Source organism: Mytilus galloprovincialis, chromosome 8 (genome assembly GCF_965363235.1).
Source record: "Mytilus galloprovincialis chromosome 8, xbMytGall1.hap1.1, whole genome shotgun sequence".
Classification (NCBI taxonomy): domain Eukaryota; kingdom Metazoa; phylum Mollusca; class Bivalvia; order Mytilida; family Mytilidae; genus Mytilus; species Mytilus galloprovincialis.
Window position 1 is genome coordinate 92,946,523 of NC_134845.1, and position 25,299 is coordinate 92,971,821.

Genomic DNA, 25,299 nt, shown 5'->3' on the forward strand with positions numbered 1-25,299 from the left:
ACAGGAATACTCACTCGGAAACAATTTCTCTCCTGAAATTTAAACAAATTAAAGTTAATATTTGTTTTATTAAAAACTATGGCCACACATTGTGTAGAAAGAATTAATAGGCAAAATTTAAAAAAAAACACATTTCCTATTCTATATAATTGTGTTGAAATGACAACAATCAGTTTCAATAATATAATTCGGGTATAAGTTTGAACAACAAATCATAAGGTAGGCACGTCAACTAGAAATATATATTTCAGAAAAACGAATAAATTTGGCCAATTAAATTATAATGGAACGTCATTGCTAAAACAGACAACAGGCATACAACGATTCACAAAACACAACATAGGACTGAATAACACGTACCACAAAAAAGAGCTGGGGTGATCTCAGGTGCTCTGGAAGGGTAACCAGATCCTGTTACACAGTTGCACCCGTCGTATTGCTCACGTTAGTACAAACCGGGTGAAACGTCTTATTCGGTAGGTCACACTCGGAAAAAAGGGTACGAGATTGTATTTACGACAATTAGAACATATCCCTAGTCATTTGTGATTATTCACTGACGGTCAACAAACTCGTGAAAGCGTCCGTAAATTTACGAAGGGACAATTTCAATATCACCACATGGAAACCTTGATTTAATAGCTTTCTTGTTAGCAGCAAACCTCTAACATGAAAATCACGATAGGAAATACAAGCCCTAGACTACAGTATCAATTGAGAGATGTATACTTCGTATGTAGGCGCAGATGGAATGCTGTTTCATAGAAATGGAAAGTTCACAATTGGGAAGCTGAAATCATCTCTTTGTCGTAAAGTTTCCGACTGGTTGAGTAAAAGTCAGTACAGTTGAGTAAAGAAATATTACTTAATTTATTCGTTTTTCTGAAATAGGCTATTCCAGACTTTAACTGATTTGTACATGTAGTGATATCAAATGAAAAGAAAAACAATAACATCACACTTACTTGCAATTGTAGCATCTGTATCTGTAGTTTCTACCTGGTGACGTGTATCTATAAAGATATCACATCAAACGATCAGTAATATTATACTACACCTTATCGCTATTTCTCGGACATTACTGGTCATTTCAAAGGTTTCCGTAAAAATGTATGACCACACAAAGGAAAAGTTAGTGTTGTATGACGTCAATAGTTATCAGGTCTAGTGTCGCAGATTCTTAAATAGCGATATATATGGTCCATGGATTTAAGATGTCCATGTGCTTTTGTGTAATATATGTGTTGTTGCGTTGCATGGGTAATTTAAAAAAAATAATTCATTTTGCGTAAGTACGTAATCTGAATTCCTGTACCAATTAAGGAAAGGTGATCAACTTATTAGATTTTATTCTCCAAATATTGTGTGCAGACGAAAATCAAACTTTTTCACCCTTTCGCTCAATACAGAAATGACGATGCCTACATTTTAGTCACATGGTAATGAAAGTCACATGATGACAGATTCAATTAACTACCGTGTCCCAGATCTGGCCTGTTATATGTGTTGTTTAGTTGCCGTCTCATTGGTGCTGATCACACTTCCATTTCAATTTGAAATTCATTTACTATGTCATAATTTGGTACGCCAGCTGCGTGTTTCCTTAACATCATACTATTTCTTCTTGATAACACATTCTACTCATATTTATATTGGTATTTCTTCTCAGAAACATAATAGTATTAAAAAATAAGTCTTGATTTGCTTTCTCATTCCCCGAATAGTACAGTATCAAAGACATGTTTGTGGGGGAAATGCTATTTCCTTCTTAAAGTCTCATTTTAAATTCAATAGATTCACAGACATTTTGGATGCCGAAATTCAAATATGTCGACGATCTAATCGCTTACTGATTAATACGAATGCATACCTATCATTTTCATGATGTTTCGGTATTTCTTCTCTTTTCCCCGTTTCTCTGAAAAATAGAAATTATCTTGTCAACGATATGCGTTCGGTAAAATTCTGTGTGCATCAACATTTAAATGTATATGAATCATACCTAATTAGTAAAATTTATTAACAGACGTTTCTTGTTCTCCGTACTTTACACCAACCCAAAAACGACAGTATACAAAGTTAAGTGGAAGGTTTGGATCACGCATCATTCTGTATGTGTAACTCAGCGGTTGTTGTTTGTTGCTGTGTTACATATTTGATTTTCGTTCATTTTTTGTATATTAATAAGGCCGTTATTTTTCTCGTTTGAATTGTTTCACATTTTTTATTTCGGGACCTTTTATAGCTGACTATGCGGTATGGGCTATGCTCATTGGTGAAGGTCGTACGGTGACCTATACTTGTTAATATCTGTGTTATCTGGTCTCTTGTAAAGAGTTTTCTCATTTGCAATCATACCACATCTTCTTTTTATATTTGAAGTAAACAAAGTAATTTAAGGTAGCGATATCTCGACAAGATTGTCCTAAGTTATATCACTTTATACATTTGATAATTAGTGTGTAGTAGTGACTGCTAAATTTATTCAGATCTAAAACTTTCTGATAGTGTAGGTGCCTTAAAAGTGATGATCATTACTCATAATAGAAGGCCATACACGCAATTCGTCTACATGACACTTATCAGTGGCACGAATCAAACCAGTTTTAAGGACATATACAAAACGAAGCTGAAAAGCATCCAACATATCGGCTCTTCTAAAAAAAGGTTTGCAAAATACGACAATGGCTACATGTATGTATAGAATCTTCATAATTATTAAAAATAATTCAAAATTTTACAAATTGTATCTCACCCCTGATCGACACAATTGATGCGCCTAGAAATTGAATATAAAACTTGGCACCTTATGGTTACAGAATATTGAACAATTGTTATCAAAAGTGGACCTTGTACTCTATATTTACCATATATGTCAAAAATTGGGGTACTTTGCTAATTTGATAGCGGCAATGTTGTCTAAACACAAGGACAGCATTACACTAGGATGCCAGTATGGCATTTTCAAAATCACACCAACAGTTTGTTTGCATAAAAAAATCGGAAGCGAAACCGTAGTATACTTAAAATGACGAAAAATCGTAAAAAAGCAAGATAATAGAAATTAGGGATGACATCAAGTATTCGAGTACTTGAGTATCGCTCGGTAGTACCGATTATCTATTACAAAAATGATACTCGGCTAATCGGTTTCCTGTTACAATGTTGTTGCTTTCTTAAGTTTAAACAAAAAATATTTTTATTGAGAGAGCCTCCAGGGAAATTATATATTACTAGTAATCAATATTTAAAAAACAAAATACGACTCAAATGTTTGCGTTCAAATGTCATTTACAAGTAGGATGTGTGAACAAAAGCATTTTTCAAAGGTTTACATTTTTAGCTCATCTAATTCACTCCCCCACCTTTGAACCGTCAGAGAATTTATTTCATCAGCGGGACAGTAAGGTACCTTCAAAATTTAATATTTTTGAATAAGAACAAATTCGTTACACCCTGTGTCGACCCTTAGAAAATAATGTGTCACCGTTGTGTTGTTTTACTGTTCCCAAATACTGTTATTTGAGTAATAATTTTTCTATAGATATCAATTAATTACGTGATTACATTACTACCATAGCCAGTTTACATAATTAGTACATGTATAGTAAATGAGCTATTAATTATGATATTAAATTCTTTGAACTATAATCTGGTCCTAGGTAATAATTTTGAGGGTTTTACGATCTTAAGACAACGCCCAAAATACAAAAGATTGGTATAGTTTTTGCTTTCCATTTTATAAATGTTTTACCGAGCGAGAACTCGAGTATCGCTCGGTAAATCCAACGAGTAACCGATTAGTAAATTTTCACCGAGTTCACATCCCTAATAGAAATCAAGATACAAGAGGACATTTTTCATGATTTGTTCCCATAAAGGGTTACCATATGTTGAAATGCCAGATAAAATAACTGTTATCTCACCTGCTTTCTTAAATTATATTAGAAAAATGATGATTTTATCCCCCTTATCACGTAAATAGTCAAATTTAAATGATTTTCCTTAGCATTACACATCATATATGTAAATATCCGCCAAATGAGGTTTATAAAGACACGTTAGTTTGAAACCCAAGACATAAAAAGGCTAAATTATCTACAAATGTTGAATAATTTATTTTTTCAATCTGCAACTAAAGGAGTCAATTTGATTTAAAGCGCCACTGTCACATTGTGCAAATCATATGAATAAAGTACCTAGGATTTTGCAATATGCAATGACATATCACTAATATTATGTGGCTTCCCAAAATTGATGCAATTTGAACTTTGTGACCCAATAACTAAGAACAACTCACCTGAATGTTAGGTCTCCAATCATGCAGTTTCTTTATTTCACTTCTTGGTGCCCTGCTTTTTACATATTTTACCGATTGCATGACAGTAAGCTGCTTTACTTCTACAAAAGCGATTTGTGACTTTATTTCTTTCAGTTTTCGAAGCAATGCTGACGTTTCTTTTATATGTTGTTCGTCTTGAATGATATTGTACTGTTCCTCTACTTTAAATCAGTTTTAAATGCATTACCAAAAGACTGTAAGGTTTGGAGTTGTGTTATGTGTTGCTCTTTCACTGATCTGATCATCAGATATTCAACTTGTATATCAATAAGCTCTTTCAACCGTACCCCTTCTTTTCTTGTTGCATGCATGACCAATCGACATCACCGTGATATGCATTTGTTCCTTGCTCGATACCCATAATATTTGTCTCAAGTTTATTCAGCTTTATGTTAATCTCGCTCTCGATCTCAGCTTTGTTTATTGCAGTTGATGTGTTAATTTCACATAAATCATGCTTCTTATGATTTTCAATAACACATATTTTACATATCGGCATATCACATTCCTTGCAGTAGTATATAAAGTTTTCGTCATGTTCGTTACAGTGTTGTTTAACTTCCGGGTTAATGTTATAACCACTTAGAAATGTGTGATTCTTGGTCATCTTTGTCCGTAAATGTAATATTTTTCATCCATCACAAAACAACTGTTCACACTCTTGACAGTAGTTTTGTCCAGGACTTGAAACACAAATTTCACAAGTTTTAAAAGCTGCCTGCGCCATTTTTGTTTGTTTTGTTTGCCTGTAGTTATGTATGATACTGTAAATTCAAATCCCTGTATTATGCGGATATTGATACAATTTTACGGATCATACCTTTATAATTGTTTGATTCAAGGTATAAATTAAGCTTTAACAAGTTCTAGAGTTTATTGTATTGATAAATATATTTTCTGTTAATATTATTGTTGTTGTTTTTTTAATTTTTATTACATATATAATTTTGTATTTCAAAGTGAAAGAGGCATATGTTTTCCTTTCAATATTATTTTGTTCACTTTTTTATGTTTACATGTGATTCAATTGATAACTTTTCAAATGAAATGAATATTGAAAAAATAAGAAGATTTAAAAAGTTATACTTACATATACTTCCTACAATAAGCCGTTACTATTTAGATTGGTAGCATGTATTGTACTTTATTTGTACAATTGATTGCTATCGATTTACTTTACATTTCATTATTCATTTAATTCAATTATGAATAACTTTGGAATATCGTTTTAACTAAAAATTATACATTGAAGGCATTCAAACAGTTGGTGTTATTACCCAGGTTGTAAACTTGACTTGCTATAATTTATATATGTTTATATATTTGGTTTCGATTAAGAAAATTATCCCTGCTTTCACCGTGTTAACAGCGGTAAATTAGTTTCATTTATTGGACTTTTATTAATTCATGCTTTCATGAAACAGTTTTGATAAACTGCTGGAATATCGTATAATATATATTAATTTACGATGGTATAAATTAAATGAATCAGAGTTTGTGTATTTCTCTGTCCTGAATGTTCTTGCATTTATTCATTGTTATTTGTACTGTATTCCTGCCAGGAAATGTTGTCATTTTAGTGGTATATCTTACATTTCCATAAAAGAGCGAGGGTTGGCTAGCCACACAATCGGGTTTAACCCACAATTTTTCTTAAAATGTCCTGTTCCATGTCAGGAAAATAGCAGTTGTTCGTTTCTGTGTGTGTTGCATTGTTATTTGTTTTTGCTGCACTTCAGTGTTTCTGTTGTTCCGTTGTTTTCCTCTTAAAGTTGGTGTGTTTCCCTCGGTTTTAGTTTGTAATCCGAATTTGTTTTTTGTCTCAATCGATTTATGACTTTTGAAAAGTGGTATACTACAGTTGCTTTTATTGAATTCCGGGTTGTAAAATTTGTCTGGCTAAATTTTAGAAGTTTATTTGCTAGGTAATCACATTTGTCACTTAGAAAAGTTACTCCTGCTAGGAAAGATAATCTAAAAATAATACATAAAATTGAGAATTGAAATGGGGAATGTGTCAAAGAGACAACAACCCGACCATAGAGCAGACAACAGCCGAAAGCCACCAATGGGTCTTCAATGCAGCGAGAAATTCCCGCATCCGGAGGCGACCTTCAGCTGGCCCCTAAACAAAAATGTATACTAATTCAGTAAAAAAATGGACGTCATACTAAACTCTGAATTATACACAAGAAACTAAAATTAAAAATTACAAGACTAACATAGGCTCACATTTAAAAAGTATTGCGCTTTCGCCAAATTAAGATGTGGTGTAGCCTCACTCAGGTTTGAAAACACAATTTTGATTAAGAATGTGCCGTATACGTTATGATTTTTTTATTGAAGACAAGTGCATATTTCATTATAGTTGGTGTGTTTTCCTGGGTGTTAGGTTGTAAACCAAATTTGTTTTCTCTTTATCAATTTATGACTTTTGAACAGCAGTATACTACTGTTAACTCTATTTATGTCCTCTTTTTGACGATTTTAGAAACCATTTATATCATGTTGCTGAACTTTGTTATACTTGAGATAACAACCAAATTCTGCCAAAACCTGTGATTTTTGTGTAAAAATCTTATTGTAAATAGTACTTTATTTCATATTTTTTAATGTAGTATTATCTATCAATATAACTTAATTCGCCTCACCCGATATGAATTTTATTGACCCGATAAATTCTCGTATTAGGACAAGTGCACACTGTGTAACGAATTTATCCTGATTTTGTTATATTACAAATTTATTTATTCAAATTTAATAATTAGGACAATATCAACCAAATATAATTATATAATTGATCTAAAACTGTGAAAAATGAAAGATATAAAGACTATAAAGCAACGTAAAAGCAAATTTAATGACCCCATATATACCGTATTAGGTCACTAGCACACTATGTAACGAATTCATCTTACCGACTATCTTAACGTGTGAAATGTAGACTAATGACCTATCAAAATGAGCAAGTCTTCAACACTATTAGCATTAGGAAACTGCTTCCATTGATCCTACAAAAACAGATAAAACAATAACAACTTGTTAGGTTTAAATGTGTTTTATGAATTTATTTCAATCATAATCATCAATTTCTTCGTCTGTTGAAACCTTTAAGATTTTTCTCAGTACCGTTTTGTTTTAAAAGGGACGTTGAAATAAGCCCCGCATCCCTTCTAACCTTTATGGAATACAAAGAGACGTAACACCACTACTAACCGTGTATGAAATAAGCACCGCCTCCCTACTAGCCTAATATGAAATATACACGGTCTCCACGCGGACGCTTTTAACCAATCATATTCCTAGAAATGTATAGGAGGTAAGATAAATCGTAAATGTTTTGTTATTTGATTTTGCCATGTGATTATGGACTTTCCCAATTGATCTTCCTCTAAGTTCAGTATTTTTGTGATTTTACTTTTTCGTTACTCTACCTTTCTTTTTATTTCTGAACATGGTACCCCGGTCGTAGTTTGGGCGAACTATTTTCTTCTTCCTGCTCAGGGTAGGAATTTGAGTAATGAGTGAGCTGCTCATAACATACTTTCAGAGGATGTATAATTGACAACATTAAGTAGTAAACCAGTGATCAAAGGTCATAAATTGATTAAGAGAAAACAAATCCAGGTTAGAAACGAAAATCAAAGAAAACACATCAACTATGAAAGAAATACAAAGGAACAACAGGAACACTGAAAGGCAACAAAAACAACCTCCAACAACACTGAAACGAACTATTTGACAGCAACTGCCATATTCATGACTAAGTACGGAACATTATGATAAAAAATTGTTGGTAGAACTTCATTAATGTTTTTTCCTTGGAAGCACTACAATATCTTATGAATACGATTAACTTAATATATACATATAGGTTTTTCGTTATTTCTTTCATATTTATAGTGGGCGCTGCTGGTAAGTGAGACGTTTACATTGTCGATGCGCCTCTTCCCTCTTATCATAAATTCATGGGATTCTTTCGGTTTATGTTTGATTCCTTGATTTATCTGTTCGTAGTTTTTCATGTTGTCTTTAAGGATGTTTGCTCCTCCATTTTTTGATTTTTTTGCCAGATTTTCGGAATCCTCTGGTTTTATCCATGTATTGTCATTAAAAAAATTTGCCCACTAACCCCTACTTTTTTTTCATAATTTTATTACATAAAGTTAAAAAAGACATATTTCAAAACTTTATAACATTCTTGTTATTATTTTTTTTATAGTTTTTGAAACAAATACGGTGTCAATGTTAAATATATGGGAGTTTAACAGTTTAAAAGTTTAAGTTAATTTCGATTGACAATGGATTCTTGAAAAACAAATCTTATGGGTTAAAATGGAAATTTTATTATATCACTTTGTATTTTGAATAACATTATATAACGTCATTCTGGTAATCCGAGTTACTTTGATGAAGCGTGTTACGGTACTCTGTTTCCTCAGACATGGCTCCTTTTTTTTGGCGCTTTATAAATTCATATGATTTCGAAGCTCATATACTTTTTATTGTCCATAGTATTTTTACCATCCTTTATTGACAATGTATATTTAACACTTTTACGATTACCTCGAACATGCAATGCACATGTTCATTAAGGTGCATTAACTGACATATCTTACAAAATGTATAACATATTCAGGAAACAAAAAACTAAATAACAATACTGTAAACTGATATATCTTGTTTATTGATCAATATTTTGTTCTGGTTATGCTTTTCGGATCATCATGGTTGTTGTCTTCAGTGAGTAGTGGTATCCTTTCCAATCGCGCCAATTTATGCCATTTGCATATGATTTGTGGTTTCCCTTCAAATATAGACCGTTTAGATTACTTAAATAACAAGATTTATACCACCAAGCTCCATTGTATCGATGTGCGCATATACTACTATTACCTTTATCTTTTGTTGAGAACTTCTGGCCATTGTGGTAGGTGAATGAATCTCCTGTTCAATTATAAAATCATTTACCATAATAATAGCAGGCTAGCTTTCAACTATCCCCTATGATAACGAACATTAAAACCCATTAGGCATCTCAACCCCCATAGTTTCAAAATACAACTGACGTTGCAATTTCAATTGTGACGTTAATCACGTGCAGCCCATGTTTAATTAAAATTAGAACATAGCTTTGTTTCCCAAGCAAAAGAAGGATGTCATATAAGAATTTGTTGTACTAAAGAAAACTTTTCACAAAGCGGTTTCAATAATTCTCAAAACACAAACCAAAATTTTAAAGGGAAATTTTATACGATGAATAACAAATCAATAAAAAAACAAATTCTTATAATATAAAGAGTAAGCAAATAATGTAGAATGAGAGTAAATTGCGTGAATTTGAATGTTATTTATCATCTTACCAGCATTTCCATTGTAACCTGCCACTGATAGCTGGTATCCTGACTTTTCGTCTCCAACTCCGAATTGTTTGTAACTTGCATATCTTGATTTTTTCTCAAAATCTTGCATATCTATACGCAGTTTGTACTTTCCCTGAGCTGTTATCTGATGCAGGTGGTCATTACCTTTATAATGGGTAATTATTTGAAATAAGATGACAATATACAATATATAAAGGCCAGCAAAAAAAAGGTAAAATGTTTTGTGTTGATGTACAATTAAATCGATTTTAAGCTGATCTCACGTCATGGAATATAAAGAGCATCCAAGGTAATAATGCATTAAGTCTCAAATAACTCATATGCAGACACAACCTGGATCGCGTACATTTAAACGGCATTGGTCAACATTTAATTAACTACATCTTAATGCCGGAGTCTGGTATGAAGAATATTCAGTAACCTGCAACCAATTTTTTATCTATTGTTCTTTTTCAAATCTATGACACGTGGGTAAATTGCAAGCAACAGTGTTCTATAAAGGCAACAGCGGTATAACGTAGTACAATTATCACGAAATCGACTGAGCGAAAACGAATACAGGTTAAAAACGTATTTTTCAGTTATTTCAATTATCAGAGATGAGTACCTTTATCAAAATTAGTCATGCTCCGAAAATGTTTAACGCCTGTGTTGACATAAAATATAATGCAACATATATAATCAGTATACAGTACCCAAACAACATTCTCCGTCCAATTTTCCAAAACCATTCTTGTACGACTCCCAGTCTAGGTAAAAATCCACCTTCCCATTTTTTCGATGCTGAAAGACCTGTAGTTTCCCAAAAATTGTATGCGATTAACTCTTTAGATATTCGCAATCATGTATTTCACACTAGGGCCATTATAATTATAATTATAAATATAGACCTTTCAATCTAAAACCGAATTCACAGATCATTGCTACATGCGAGTCAATTATTTTCGGAACATTATAGTCGTTCTAAATATCATTGATTTGGTCACAATTATAAATTAACTGTTTAGAAAACTTTGAATTTTTGAAATACTAAGGCTTTTATACCTATATATGGAGTAGATTACTTTCGATGTTTTATCTTTGATGTATTTGGCAAAACCTGTAGGATTGTTTTGTCCTGAATGCTCTCCAACCTCTAACTTTATTTAACCTTTTAAACATTTTTATATTTGAAAGTCACTGAAAAGTCTTTTGTAGACAAAACGCGCGTCTGGCACAAATACAAAATTTCAACCCTGGTGATGAGTTTATCTAAAGATGGCTTATTTTTCAATTGTTTTCAATTTTTTTTTCTTCATTATTTGTTTTTTTAGGTACGGGCCATTATGATTATTTTGAGAACAAACTAATGTGATTTTTTAGCTAAGTGATAATTTTATCGAAGTCTGGGTTGTTGTTTTTTTACTTCATAAGAAGTTAAAAAAAATATTAAAATTCAACCTCATAAACCAAACCTAGTTAACAATTACTCACAGTCCATCCTCCACCATGCTTTTCCATTTCACAGAAAACGTTGAACCCAGAAGTATTTTCTGGGTATATCTTGTAGATTCCACTTTTGCAAGTCGCTTTATCTAGATCACTACAGTCAGACGGTCTTTTCACTAAAACAACAAATTTTAATTACAACATCATCATGATGAATGTTAAAGAAATGCATCAGATGTATACCGGTGTTCAAAAGTCATAAATCGATTGAGAGAAAACAAATCCGGGTTAAAACTGAGCAAAACACGTCAAATATAAATAGAAAACAAAGGATCAACAGGAATACTGAAGTGCAACAAAACCAAACGTCATTCATATATAGAAACGAAGTAGCTGATAACAACTATGCCATATTCTTGACTTCGTACAGGACACTTTATGAAAAAAAATGATGGATTTAACCTGGTTTATGTCTAGCCAAACTTCCCGCTTTATGACAATGTTAACCATAAAAGAAAATGAAGGTTGAACACATAATGTTGGTGTTGATTGTTGCTTACAATAAACGATTTCAATTAATTATTTCAGAAATGGGTTATTCGCATATGATAATATTTTTTTTTACTTCATTTATAGACCTTATATTTGAGATCTGACAAGAGGCAGATATGATACTGATTCTAACGCTAAATACCAGAGCAAGGTTCAGATTCACATTTCTTTTTGCAGGCACAGCTGTCGGACAATACTTCAACAATCTTTTCTGCAGTTTTTCTTAAACATGTAACATCTGAAATTTAAAATACTGCTTTAATTCGAATTGAAGGCAACCTGCCTAATCAAACACCTGTGTATTCCAACATCCTGCTTAAACCGACACATGTTCATGGTTCCAAAGTATGCCTATCCTTGTAGAAAAAACAGAGTATTCCGACATTCTGCTTAATCCGACACTTTTTCTGGTCCCGAAGTGTGCCGGATTATGCATTTTGCACTGTATATAAAAACACTTGTATCAATAATGTGAGTGATGACATCTTAGTGTAATACCTTGAAAAAGATTTATCTTGACCACTAAAATGGCATTATTTTAAACTTAACATTCCAAGTCTTTGAATTGAAGGTCATACTTTGACCAATAATTGTTAAATTTTTATACATTGTGACTTGGATGGAGAGAAGTTTAATTGGTACTCAAACCACATCTTCTTATTTATATTCACAAAAATTACATTTACTGAGTTCACACCACAATACACATGTATACATTATTTATTGTCTACAATTTCACCTGCTAAGTCAGATTTATGTAGTGACCATGGTAACAGTCCAGCAGCGCACGGCATGAAGTATATATCTCCCAGTTGATACGATATTTCAGAGCTGTAAATCGTTTACTATCATGCATGATCTCCTTTGTGTTGGGTTGCTGCTCTGCTATCAAAGAATCTATCTATTGTACAGATATAATTGGCTTCAAGTTTACTCTACAACTGTCGAAAGAATATGTGTCTCTTTTATCAGTCTCTGCATTTAAACTAAACATTCAAATTTTTCTTTTTATTTATTTGTTGTTGTGTGTGAATCACGTGGAAAGGGACAAAAATAAGAAGAAACTGTTCCCTTTTTCGAAGCGGGGACGCTTATAACTACCCGTGTCAGACGGAATCCTCCTCCCAACAGCATAACTTGACTATACTCATTGCGAACCAAATGATGCTTTTCCAGAGTCATCTCCTATCGGTCAATATGTTGAAACTTTTGTCAGTTCTATTTTCCAATTATCAATACAATAGCTATTTTTTTCTGTGTGTTTTTTATTTCACTAGGACCTTTATATTTCTTCTATGAGAAATTCTGACAAAAACAGTCTTAAAGTAGCTTGTAATCAATAACTTATATTGTTTAAAACTATTATGCAGATCGCCCAATTTACAAGCTGGAGCCGTCTGTTCTAAAAAAAATATGCCAATCAATAACATTCCAAGATATTGCAGGACTACTTTGTATCATATAAGTTGGTTTTATTTTTATAGAGGAGGTTGACAGGGTTGTCCCTTATTCCCTTATAAATATCTTAACTTTTTTCAAAATCGCCGCGATTCTCATTTTATAGCAGATAAGAGACAGTCTGCTTAGATGTCAGACATTTAGATTTTATAGCAGATGAAAACGTGGTTTTTTTTGTGTGTGTAAAGAAACATTGACAATTTGTTTTATTGGTGGAGGATTGTGATAAAACTGTAAATAATTCAATAGTGTTGACCTTTTTTTTTGTATATATTGGTGGTTAGTTGCCTTTTACTCCTATTGTGGAGGTGTGCCTAGATCATTGGTAGAAGATATAGAAAATACATATGGGCGTTTTTCAATAAAAGCGTTCCTTTCAGACCTAAAAAAAAAAGGAAAATCAACTAGTCTAAAATTTATTTTCAAGAGTTATTTTGAATACCTCTATTATAGACCAGTTTGTAAACAAAAGTGCAATCTTAAATACTCTTTAAAATGATATTATTTTTATAATTTGTGTACTGTTTCGTAGGGGACAAAACTGCTTCTAAACACACATATTTTTGCAATTTTAAATGTTTCCTATAGACATTCCAGTTTGTTTACGTTATATACTAAAAAAATCTCATGTTTTTTCTGAATTGGAGAACCATTTGTTATTGATAAAGTTTAGACAGTACTTCACATATGAAGATACAACTCATGTTACGTAGTGGACATTTTGATGCGTTTCGTAGTTGACAAAACCGTTTCGTAGTGGACAAAAAGTTTCGTAGTTGACATCAACCCTATTCTATGTTAATAAAAACATAATAAAAATTACATGAAACTAACCTTTGTTATTTGCTTTGCACGAATATAATTGAAAAAAGAGTAAAAAAAGACTGCATGGTAGTGGTAGTGTCCACTACGAAACGTTTTTCTCCCAAACTTGTTTCGTAGGGGACCGTTTCGTAGGGGACGTATTCACATGTTTTATTTTTTTCTCACAACCCCAATATTGCAATAGTTACAAGACTGACTGTATTCATCAAAGCGTTATTAAGCTTTTTTCATAATTTTAAAACCAGTTACTGGAGGAGATTTGACCCGTTTCGTAGTGGACATTTACAAAAATACGGTATCACTCTGGTCCATTTCATGTGCTCAATTGTTCTTACCAACAGTTTAATTGCCGTTATAAAAGCATCACTTCTTTTGTAATACCCTTATGTTTATATCTCTTGCAAACAAAAAATTACATTGATTTTATAAAACTGTTTATAAGCAAGTTTTAATGACTTCGTTTCGTAGTGGACATTGTGTTAGGGAAACACCTTCTAAAATAAAAAATCGTATGTTAAAAGCTATATATTTGCCAAAAACATGTTAATATGTGATTACTTGGACACCCCCATGAGGGCCTCACCTATTTGACGTAAGACTGAATAAAATGCAATTGTCTTTATAAAATGGTAAAAAATTAACCTACCTGATGAATAATCTGTATCAGCCATAGAGGCTCCTATAACCAGAATCATACCTATGATTGTATATTTTGTCATAATGAACTGTTGTATGAACAACAAAGTGTAATTACTTTCAATATTGATACTGTATATATAACCAAAATAATGTCCCTCTCTCAATTAAAACCTTCTGTACATAATTGCAGGTATAAAATATCATATCACTGCTTAATTTTCTTCTGGCGTGACAGTAAAATTGTTGACATTTGCATTAAACACGTAATAATTATTAAACGAATATAGTAAATGCCTAGTTCTAGCTATTTTTTTAAGGATATCGTAACATTTGAATGAGGTATTAAAGAATGATGCATATTTATTTCATATAATTCTTGAACAAATCTGAGACATGTATTTGTCTCCGACTGATAAAATTAAATTTAAAGATTTTATTGTTAATATTGCCTATATTATAATCAAAGTAGTTTTGTCAGGATTATTCCTATAAAACATTAATATAAATCCTTTCCCATAGAAGATGCATGGGTAGAATAATTGGTTTTAACATATAACAATAATTTATAAATCGTTTCGTCTCACAGTCAGTCGGTTAGGAAAGGCATTCAATCTAATCTATCATTTTTTTTATAGTACGACGCTAGATTAAAAACTGACGAGGAAAGGTAACACACGGCCACTGAAAGCTTTATTTTTGTGAAGCCTAGATGGTCGTGTGGTCTAGCGGGACGGCTACAGTGCAGGCGATTAGGTGTCACGATATCTCAGTAGCATGGGTTTTTATCCCGACGAGGGAAGAACAAAAAATTTGCGAAAGCAAATTTACAGATCTAACATTGTTGGGTTGATGTTTAGACGAGTTGTAAATACATAATGTACACAGCCATGTATCACCATCATTACTGGTGATCCGATGAGTAAATCTGTTGTAGAGTTGTCAGTGACCCAGACGTACTTATAAATATAATTATTTTCTGTGACTGTATCTTGTATTAATTTGTCGGCTCCCTTACTATAGATAATTGAGCTGATCTGTAACAATAACATCTCCATGCCTTATATATCATGTATTGTAGTACGACGCTAGATTAAAAACTGCAATGGCTTGGAATTTGTCAGGATTTGCCTGCATACAACTAAAACTAAAACAGTCAATTAAAACAGATCTTTCTCTTTCAAGTGTACATAATAGATTTTCAAAATTGTTGTCAGCATATGACAGAGTATTATCATCGGCATAATTATACAGGGTATCATGTTCAATAAAATAGAATATATGTCATTTGTAAAAATATTAAATAATAGGGCCCCATGATTCAGCTTTGGGGTAACCCTTTCTGGATGTCAGCCCAACTGCTGAGTACTCCCTGAAATTTGATTTGTTGCCTACGATCTGTAAGATAATTTTGAAGTAATTTCACTGATTTAGAAGAAAGGCCTGCCGTAGGCAGATAATTTACTTAAAAGAATATCATGTGGTAAACGGTCAAAAGCTCTCGAAAGATCATTAAGAATAGCTGCCACATACATATTATTATCCAAAGCTGTTTTCCAATCTTCAAGGAGTCTCAGCAAAGTTGTCTGACATCCATGACCTTATCTGAATGCACATAAAAAAGCATGAAATATATTCTCAAAAAATTCAGTCAACTGGTCACACATAAACATTTCATATACTTTTGAAATCGTTGGTAAAATGCTCACATGTCTATAGTTCTTTTTATCCAGAGGATCATTCTTTTTGTGGAATGTTACAACCTATGCTTCTTTGAGTCTGTTTTAAAACTCACTGGATTCTATGGTGTTATTTATTAGTGTTGTTATGTGTTTGTTGAGTACTGGTGCACCAGCTCGTAGTAGTTTAGATGATATCTGATCTACGCCAGTAGTTTTTTTATATTGATCTTTCTTCACAAGTTTGTTTTCTGTGTCAACATGTATAGGTTTAAAATCAAAAGGTTTATCATGTTGTATGTGAGATTTAATTTTTAAAATACTGGGATGTGTTTTTTTCTTGAAAAATAATACCTTTGCCTGTGTCATTGGCAACATTAACAAAAAAAGTATTAAAGTTGTCACAAACATCTTTAGTGTCGTTTAGAGTTTTAGTATCATCCACAAGTACATTTTTTGTTGGCTGCAGGTAGAGTTTTTAGATAAAAATGGTTTGACTGTGCTATAAAAGTGTTTTGATTTTTGTCCTCCAGCACATCTTTCTTGAAAATAACTTGTTCACTAATTTTCTTTATAATTTTGTGACCATATTTCATTGTTTTCTATATGCTTCCCATGTTTTGCTTGTTTTGTATTTTTCAAATTTTGTTCTCAGTATTTGTTTGTAAAAAATAGATTGTCTTTGTTCTCTGTTCATATATGGTACCGAGTTTTTTCGAGGCTATCTGTATTTCATTGGTGCATTACAATTTGTCACATCAGAGACTTTAGTTTCAAAATCATTATATACCAAATTTATATCATCTAAACATTCATCTGAATCATGTAAAAAAACATAATGTTATCAAGATCATTAATAAAGACATGAGTTAATTTGATATTCTAGCAATGATTGATAGTACATGTAGCCAAGTGGAGACACATTTAAAATTTTACAAATATATACTGGGGCTTAGTAAACAATCTGTAACAGTATCTGCAAGAGCAGAACTAGCTCAGTATCCCATAGATGTCTTTATTAAAGTACAATCATTGAAGTAACTTAGCAATTTCTAGTGATGAAAATAACCCTTTATTATATGATGCTTTCTGTTTATCTAAATGGCCTAGCACAAACGGTATATTTTCATGGTTCTCATATGTAGAAAATATAGCCAATGTAAATAAATTAGACATAAATAAAATACAGGATTTAAACTATAAACAAGAGAAGAGTTCATTCTCAAAAAAATATTAAAAAAGAACTAAAAGATAACTTTGAAAATATTTTCTTTGAAAAATTAAAATTAACTAATGAAACCAGTAAAATATTCTTGTACAGTAAAATAAAAACAAAATATGAAATAGACAAATACATTTCTAAAAATAGTTTTGAAAATAGAAAATTATTATGTAAAATGCGAGTAAGTGACCATTTCTTGGAAATAGAGAGGGGTAGATATAAAAGAATTCAAAGAGAAAATAGAATATGTAAACATTATAATATAAATGCGGTTGAAGATGAAAGCCATTTTTTCTTAAAATGTAAAATTAATAAATCTTTACGTAATCAACTTGAAAAAGATATAAATGATCATAAATAATATATGTCCAGAATACTTGAAATTGTATGAAACAGATAGATTACAATTAATTCTATCTTGTTTATTTGATATTATCATGATTATGCAGCTTACTGTTCCGTTCATTAGAAAGTCATTTGCACTGAGAGGAGTGGACACAACACCTGCATAAATATTACTGTTTTACCACTTTATATATGATGTTTAATATGTTAATTTTTCCATTGTGTATATTGTATTGTGTTGTTTGTATATGCCTTCAACCCCCAGATTTACACACAATTAAGCGTATGACCTTTTATAAAAGTAGATATCATACATTTGTCATATGATGACAATCAATAACACCAGTGTTAAAACTCAGTGTTTTGAAACAAAGAGTTGTTCTATTTGTAAGAATAACATCTTCAAGTGATGGTTCGTACCCTTTCATCATGTTCATATAGCATGTAGGTTTTTTCACTATATTTGACAGATAAAAAAATGTCACATATATTCCTCCAACATTTGTGAAGTTTCTTTTAACCATAAAATAGTAAGTAAGTTAGTAAGTAAATTTTATTTAGAGTCGGCATATATATACATAATAACAAGCAAAACATGAGCTCTGGTGAGCTCTTTAACCGACTATCACATAAAAAATCATGCAGCATCATGCAAATACTACCAAATACAAATGAAATAAAAATGAACCATGCAAAAATAATGAAAGCAAAACTATTTGATTTGTGAGCCTCCAGAGTCAAAGTTCATGTGGCAAGCGCGTCTATGTGCATTGAAACGGGGGAATCAGCAAATCACTTGAAGATCATAAAATATAACAGACCAAAAGCATAAAAACAATAAATAAATAAATAAATATAAGCACCAGCATTTAATGGCAGGCACATTCAATAAATGCATAAAAAGCAGAGCAAAAGGCCATTATAAAAAGAAAGGAAGAAATCTCAGCTTTGAGACAGCACTGGGTGGAAACGACATGAACTGCAGTAGCATTGTTGACCCCCCACACCAGGAATTTATATAATTCCTAAACTGGTCAAAAGAAGTCATGAGTCTAGCCTCATTAGGAAGTGAGTTCCATACTTGTGCTGCCTCAAATCTAAAGGATCTTTTACCATAACTTGAGGTTCTTAGTCTAGGTACATCAGCAGTGTTTACATACTAGAAATTATAATAATTGTTTTTTATTAAAACTAAATCTTGAATAAATAAAGGACATTTTTTTTATTAATTATTTTAAAGGTCTCCAAGGTAATTGAGCGCATTCTACGAGTTTTTAATGATGGAAGGTTCGAAATCTGCAGGAGTGTTTCGTATGAGCTCTGATGGTCTTCATAAATAAATCGAAGCGCTCGTTCTTGTATTTTTTCTATTTTTTTTGGTATTTTGTTCCCCTCAGAAATGCCAAGTCAAAGGGCAGTAACAAAAGTTTGACATAATAAAAGAGTAATAAATTGTAAGTTTACTTAGTTTGTTTAGATGTTCAAAACATTTAATTGCCTTGCAGCCTTTTTACAAATATTTGAAATATGTAAATTGAAGTTTAATTTAAAATCAATCGTAACTCCAAGTAGTTTAACCTCATCCTCACATGATATAGAAATACCATTCAAATCAAACACAATCTTTTTATCATGTGTTTTTTTGCCAAGAGAGATAGCTTGAATTTCTCTGGGTTGGCCTGCATTTTATTGGAAGAAAACCTCTGTATTAAATAATTGCTGTCTTCCTCAAGAGCAGAAATTACATCTTGTAAGGAATTTCCAGACTTTGACAAAGTATTGTCATCAGCATAATTATATAAAGAACATTTTTTTTACAAAAAAGAACAAATCATTAATAAAAATAATAAATGGATGGGTCCAAGGATGGAACCTTGTGGTACCCCTTTAAATATGTCAAGCATACCACTTAAATTTTGGTTTACTTTCACACACTGTTTTCTTTTTGTTAAATAACTATATAACATATCAAGTGAGGATTTGGAGAGACCATAAGCTTTTAGTTTCAGTAGCAGTAAGTCATGGGGGAGACAGTCAAATGCTTTTGACAAGTCCATAAGGATAGCTGCAAGGTATTTATTTTGATCTAAGGATAATTTCCAATCTTCAATCACTCTTAATAAAGTTGACTGACATCCAAAACCAGATCTAAAAGCTGTCAAAAAAGGACTGAAGATTTTATCAAAGTACTGTACTAATTGTACTTCTATGGCATTTTCAAATTTTTTTGAAATAGCCGGTAATACACTTCATTGCCAAGAATTAGTCCGGTTTAAGGGAGGTAATCCAATCTTGTCAATAAATTTATTTCAAGGACTGATAACTCTAGCATACATTGTTATCAATCCATCCCAGCGTGTGTGGTTAAATATCGAGGTCTGGCAATTAGCACCTTGTACTTTTTGTCTCTTATCTTAAAATTCATGTTATAAACATACACAATAAATTTTCTGATTATATCATGGAAATTGATAATATATCAAGAACCGACTATGTTAACATTTTGGATATAGTTTTCTAAAAAAATTCGTAAAACCCATTCTTATGAACGCATCTATAACAAACTGCTGTCCCTTTGACCAAGGATTTGTATAGTAAGATATTACTATACAAATCCTTGCTTTGACACATTCCCTGTTTCCATTCTCTATTTTATTTCAGTTTTGATACGTTAACTGGTTGTTACAATTAACAACGTGTCTTTTGTTTTAAGCTTTATGTTATTATTTTTTTAATTAGATTTTTTATTATCATTTTTTTTTCGAGGAATGATGGGGATTTGTTTAAAAAATCTGGGCGTGTGTTAATACCACTTAACATTTCGCTCAAGTAATAATGGTAGGTCGGTTCTTGTCCTTTTTTTCTTTTCGTAATTTGAATCTTTGATATAAAAGTTTGCCAATTAAATAAATATAGCTCTCCATTCATTTGCTCATTCGATAAATCGGCAATCGTTTACTCGAGCAACATTCATCAATTTGAAAGTCGTCACGTCACAAGCATAACATAAATGTGTTTTAATTGAGTTATAATAAAAGATGATGTTAAAGGCAATGAGACAGCAACCAAATGACAGAAATAACCAAATAACGCCTAGATATGGCAATACTCAGTCTACATGGTCCTGGCTTGGAACAAATATATATAATCATAGAATTCGGTCATATTATTCGTTCATAAACATAAGTTGCATTTAACGAAATAAGTGTGTTTTTCTCTACAACAATTATTTTGACCCAATCCAATACTATATGTTAACGAAGGAACCATAGGACGTTAGGCTATATCACAATTCAATCCCATTGTAATATTATGAATAGTTATCAATAAAATGTCTATACACGTAAAGAAAGTAATGCTTACGACCAGACCTGGTTGTCTTGTGATAGCCCGTACAGACGGGGCTCGTTTTTTTCTGACATGAACGCAAACTGAAGTTATTCAGGTCCTATAACCATAAAAGTACAAATTGAATACTTAATACAAATTTCAAACTTTAATAACTTGTAAGCCTATGAACTCAAGTTGTGAATACTAGTGCGCAAAATCTACTTAAAAGGGTTGTGGGATACAAGAGAAGTTGGAACAATACGTTTTGAACTCAGCACTAATACTCCTATAGAGAATGACATACAAAGAAGCCTAGTGTTGGTCATACGAATAGCCCAGATTCTTCGTTGATTGATATAAAATGACCAATCATATTTTATATTCTTATTTTTGATGGCGTAGTCCGTCGGGTCAATCTTTCAAAACTGTATGATAGGCTGCAGACACCAAGGGGTCACTCATAACTAACAAGTCGAAAAAAACAAACTTAAAAATACTGACAACGCCATGCATGGCAAATAAGGCGTTAATTAGTTGACATATGGAATAAAATTAAAATACAAATTGTTTCCATCGAGAAAAAAAAGAGGGGGTCTTTGCCAAAAGCACCAATACGAGAATTGTTAACTGAAATATTTTCTTTATAAAAATATTGGCGTAATAAACAACTCTTTATGAAATAAACTCGCTATGTCTCGACACCAAACAGTCTTAATCATGCATAGTAGAGAACGAAATAAACCAAACTCACATTAATCATTGCACAAATATGAGATGCGGTTCTAAGAGAAAAATATTCTAGCAAAAAGTATCAATATTGTATCGATCGACTATTTACAAGTTGTTTATCTAAAACCTTCTTTCATTTATGGGTAGACTTTACATAGATAAATTCAGCCGTATAAGAAAAGCAAAATGAGAATGTTAAATTTGATGTATGCCTTTTGTGCTACTTTGTTACATTTGTTGTTTATGTAGTGATATTAAGATGATAACACAATATTGACTGTTGTACCCCTATTTTTGACATTTTTACTCTTTGAGTATGTTTGTTTTGTTCATGCATCGTTGACAATGTAATGGAATTTGATGCGACTGTCATACAAGTGAGAGGTTTAGCTAGCTATAAAACCAGGTTCAATCCACCATTTTCTACATTAGAAAATGCCTGTACCAAGTCAGGAATATGACAGTTGTTATCCATTCGTTTGATGTGTTTGGACTTTTGATTTTGCCTTTTGATGTTTGATTTTCCTTTTTGAATTTTCCTCGGAGTTCAGTATTTTTGTGTTTTTACTTTCTCCTATCATACATGTACTCCGCGGGAGATTATCAAACATCTTACTTTACAATATTACAAGTGGACAATGTAACTACCGCATACTATGTACAGATCATGGAAGTGTTGTATTGACATTTTACTTCCATGTTCAGATCAAGGGTATTCTAAACTGGTGAACCATTTCATCTAAAGCACCACCCAAAAGTGATCTCTTAAAAATGCTACAAAGTAATAAATGACACACGCACTATATTCTGTGTTTAATTTGAAAGAAAGGATACGACACTGGTCATTCTTCTGTTGTGAAGAGTAATGCTGTATTTATTTATTTTTCTCTTTCAAGAAATAATTTGTCATCAAACTATATATTTCTGTCATGGGTTGATACCCGATATCCTTTATTATTCTATCATGCACGAAATATTCGTTTGTTTTTAATGAACTCTCATATCTTTGAAGGAAACGTTATACATTGTATAACCGGTACAGAGAAGCTCCACGTTATTGTTATAACAATTTACAGTACTGTTTTGCCATCATATCGAGAAAAATATATAGTTATTCTTGTTTCATTGTTTCGTACACTGAATCTCTTGGCCATATATAAGTATATGATCATGAATGATTGATATTGATACGACCTTATACCAGAGTCGACCACCTACTCTTGTTTAATATATCCTCATGTACCTGCAGCTCTCTTTTACTTCTTTTTAATTAACCTAATCTTGACCTTATTGGTTTTGTCACGTTGTGACCTTCTCATAGAGACTATACTATTACCTAATTTTGATTATTTGTATAGTAAGCTGCTAATACTTATAAAATGTTCATGTAAATAAATTTGAAACATATTGACTATAATGTATTTCAAGTTGGTTTTTTTTTAATTTGAAAATAATAGTGCACGATTAATTTTAAACCAATGTTTTTTTAAATATTTTATTTATGTTTAATACGATATATAGACTTATACATGTGTATATAATTTAAGTTGTAACGAAGATAACGTGTACAGTAAAATTTTGAAACATATACCAATTAAAACATTAATAAATTACTAATTTTAAATACGAAAAATCTAGTTTGTGATGTATAATGATATATACAGCGCCGCATGACATCTTAGTGCTCGTGTATATCATTTTACACTAATCGTGACGCTCGTCATTGAATATTGGTAAAATGTTCATTTTTGTATTAAAGATGGTATCAAGAGTAATATATTTTTAAATGTCGAAACTTATATCAAAAGATTCTGCAATCTTTCTACTTTTAAATGATAACAAGGTCAAATAAATGTACTTTGATTTAGTATTTTAAAATATTTTTTTAAGATGTGCCCTTATTGGTTATCAATTACTTTTTACCATGTAAGTATTTGTAACAATGACTGTTACTAAAGTTAAATTGGTATCAAGAAAGAAAAATCCGAAAAATAAATAAAAAATTTACCTGTTTGCTAAAATATTGAAGAACATAATGCAAACAAAGCCTGTGATTTTGTAAAACCCGCCACTACTACTCACTACTTATTTCCAACGGAAGTGACGCACAGTGGACTATATGCGGATGTAAACAAAATAAAAAACGTCTAGTTTTAAAAGTATCCTAAATGTGACAATCAACTGACATTACATTTAGAATATTCATTGACGTTTGTTGATATGTTATCTTCCACATGTCTTGTCTTGTAGTAATTCCGTCCTATATAGGACCACCTCCAGAAACCGGAAATATTATAAACAATGGGAAAGGGCTGTGCAGTTGCAGGGTGCAGTAATTCCATCAAAACTGGACATTCCGTACACCTATTTCCTAAAGATGAACAACAACGTCTTTTGTGGATACGTTTTGTAAAACTGACCAGTGTTGACTTTTCACAGCCAAATCCAAACTCTGCTATATGTAGTGCTCACTTCTCAGACGACTGCTACGAAGTTGACAGAATCAAATTTAAGGAATTATTTGGGATGTCCACCAACAAGAGACTTTTGCCAAATTCAGTGCCAAGTATTTACCCAAAAAGACCTCCAGAAGTGATCAACATGATCAATGAAGCTAAGAACATGAGGAAGAAACTAAAGACATCTGTAACTCCACAGAAAAGAGAAAAGGTCAAGGTAAGATTAAAGTAATAAAGAACTTTTTGGGGCCTTTTATAGCTGACTATGCAGTATGGGCTTTGCTCATTGTTGAAGGCCGTACTGAGACTGATAGTTGTTAATTTGTGTGTCATTTTGGTCTCTTGTGGAGAGTTGTCTCATTTGCAATCATACCACAATGACATCTTTTTTTAATTTTTTTTCACAGTCTTACTATACAAATCCTTGATTGAACTTAATATATACAATGATATATAAAATAGGACGTAACTCTAAAGAAAATAACGGCGCGAAAATTAACATAAAACTTCCGGTTGTTCCAAACCGAAACAAGAGAAGAGGAATACACAAGACTATATTTAGCTTGTTGTGTGCAATTTTAGTATTAGATCTATAAACTTGATAAAAATTATCAGTAAAGAGTTTTCTAAAGTTGTTAATCTATGAAAAAATTGCTCCAAGCGTTCATTACATCAGCGCACCTGATATGTCTGTTGCCGTGTAGACTGTTCTGTGTTTCTCAAAATCTTTGCTTTTCTGATAGTGTTCTAGATACACATTTTGAACATGGCTCAGCGCCCGACTTTTTTATGAACGTTTGTGCCTCATTGTCTGCCATTTTTATTGCGAAATTAGATTTTCTAAGCTTTTTTTATCCTTTGAAATGCCAACAAATCGTAATTCTTCAATAATTAGGAAATTCAACTAGCT

At 31.9% G+C, this 25,299-nt stretch overlaps 2 protein-coding genes across 3 annotated transcripts in view; one reads left to right on the plus strand and one right to left on the minus strand.

Annotated features, from left to right (window-relative positions):
- Positions 1 to 9,050: 9,050 nt before the first annotated feature.
- Positions 9,051 to 14,728, minus strand: LOC143043831 (ficolin-1-A-like). The gene is made up of 6 exons (XM_076216010.1): positions 14,636 to 14,728; positions 11,849 to 11,944; positions 11,200 to 11,330; positions 10,422 to 10,518; positions 9,706 to 9,870; positions 9,051 to 9,289 (listed from the first exon to the last, which is right to left on the minus strand). Exons 1-6 carry the CDS (start codon positions 14,706 to 14,708, stop codon positions 9,051 to 9,053), a joined length of 801 nt encoding a protein of 266 aa, XP_076072125.1. The 5' UTR covers positions 14,709 to 14,728.
- Positions 14,729 to 24,035: 9,307 nt separating this feature from the next.
- Positions 24,036 to 25,299, plus strand: part of LOC143042846 (uncharacterized) — a 254,720-nt gene continuing 253,456 nt past the window's right edge. For both annotated transcript variants that reach the window (XM_076215322.1, XM_076215325.1), the window contains exon 1: positions 24,036 to 24,606. In XM_076215322.1, coding sequence (XP_076071437.1) covers positions 24,232 to 24,606 — 375 coding nt within the window. In that variant the 5' untranslated portion in view covers positions 24,036 to 24,231. The remainder of the gene's footprint in view (positions 24,607 to 25,299) is intronic.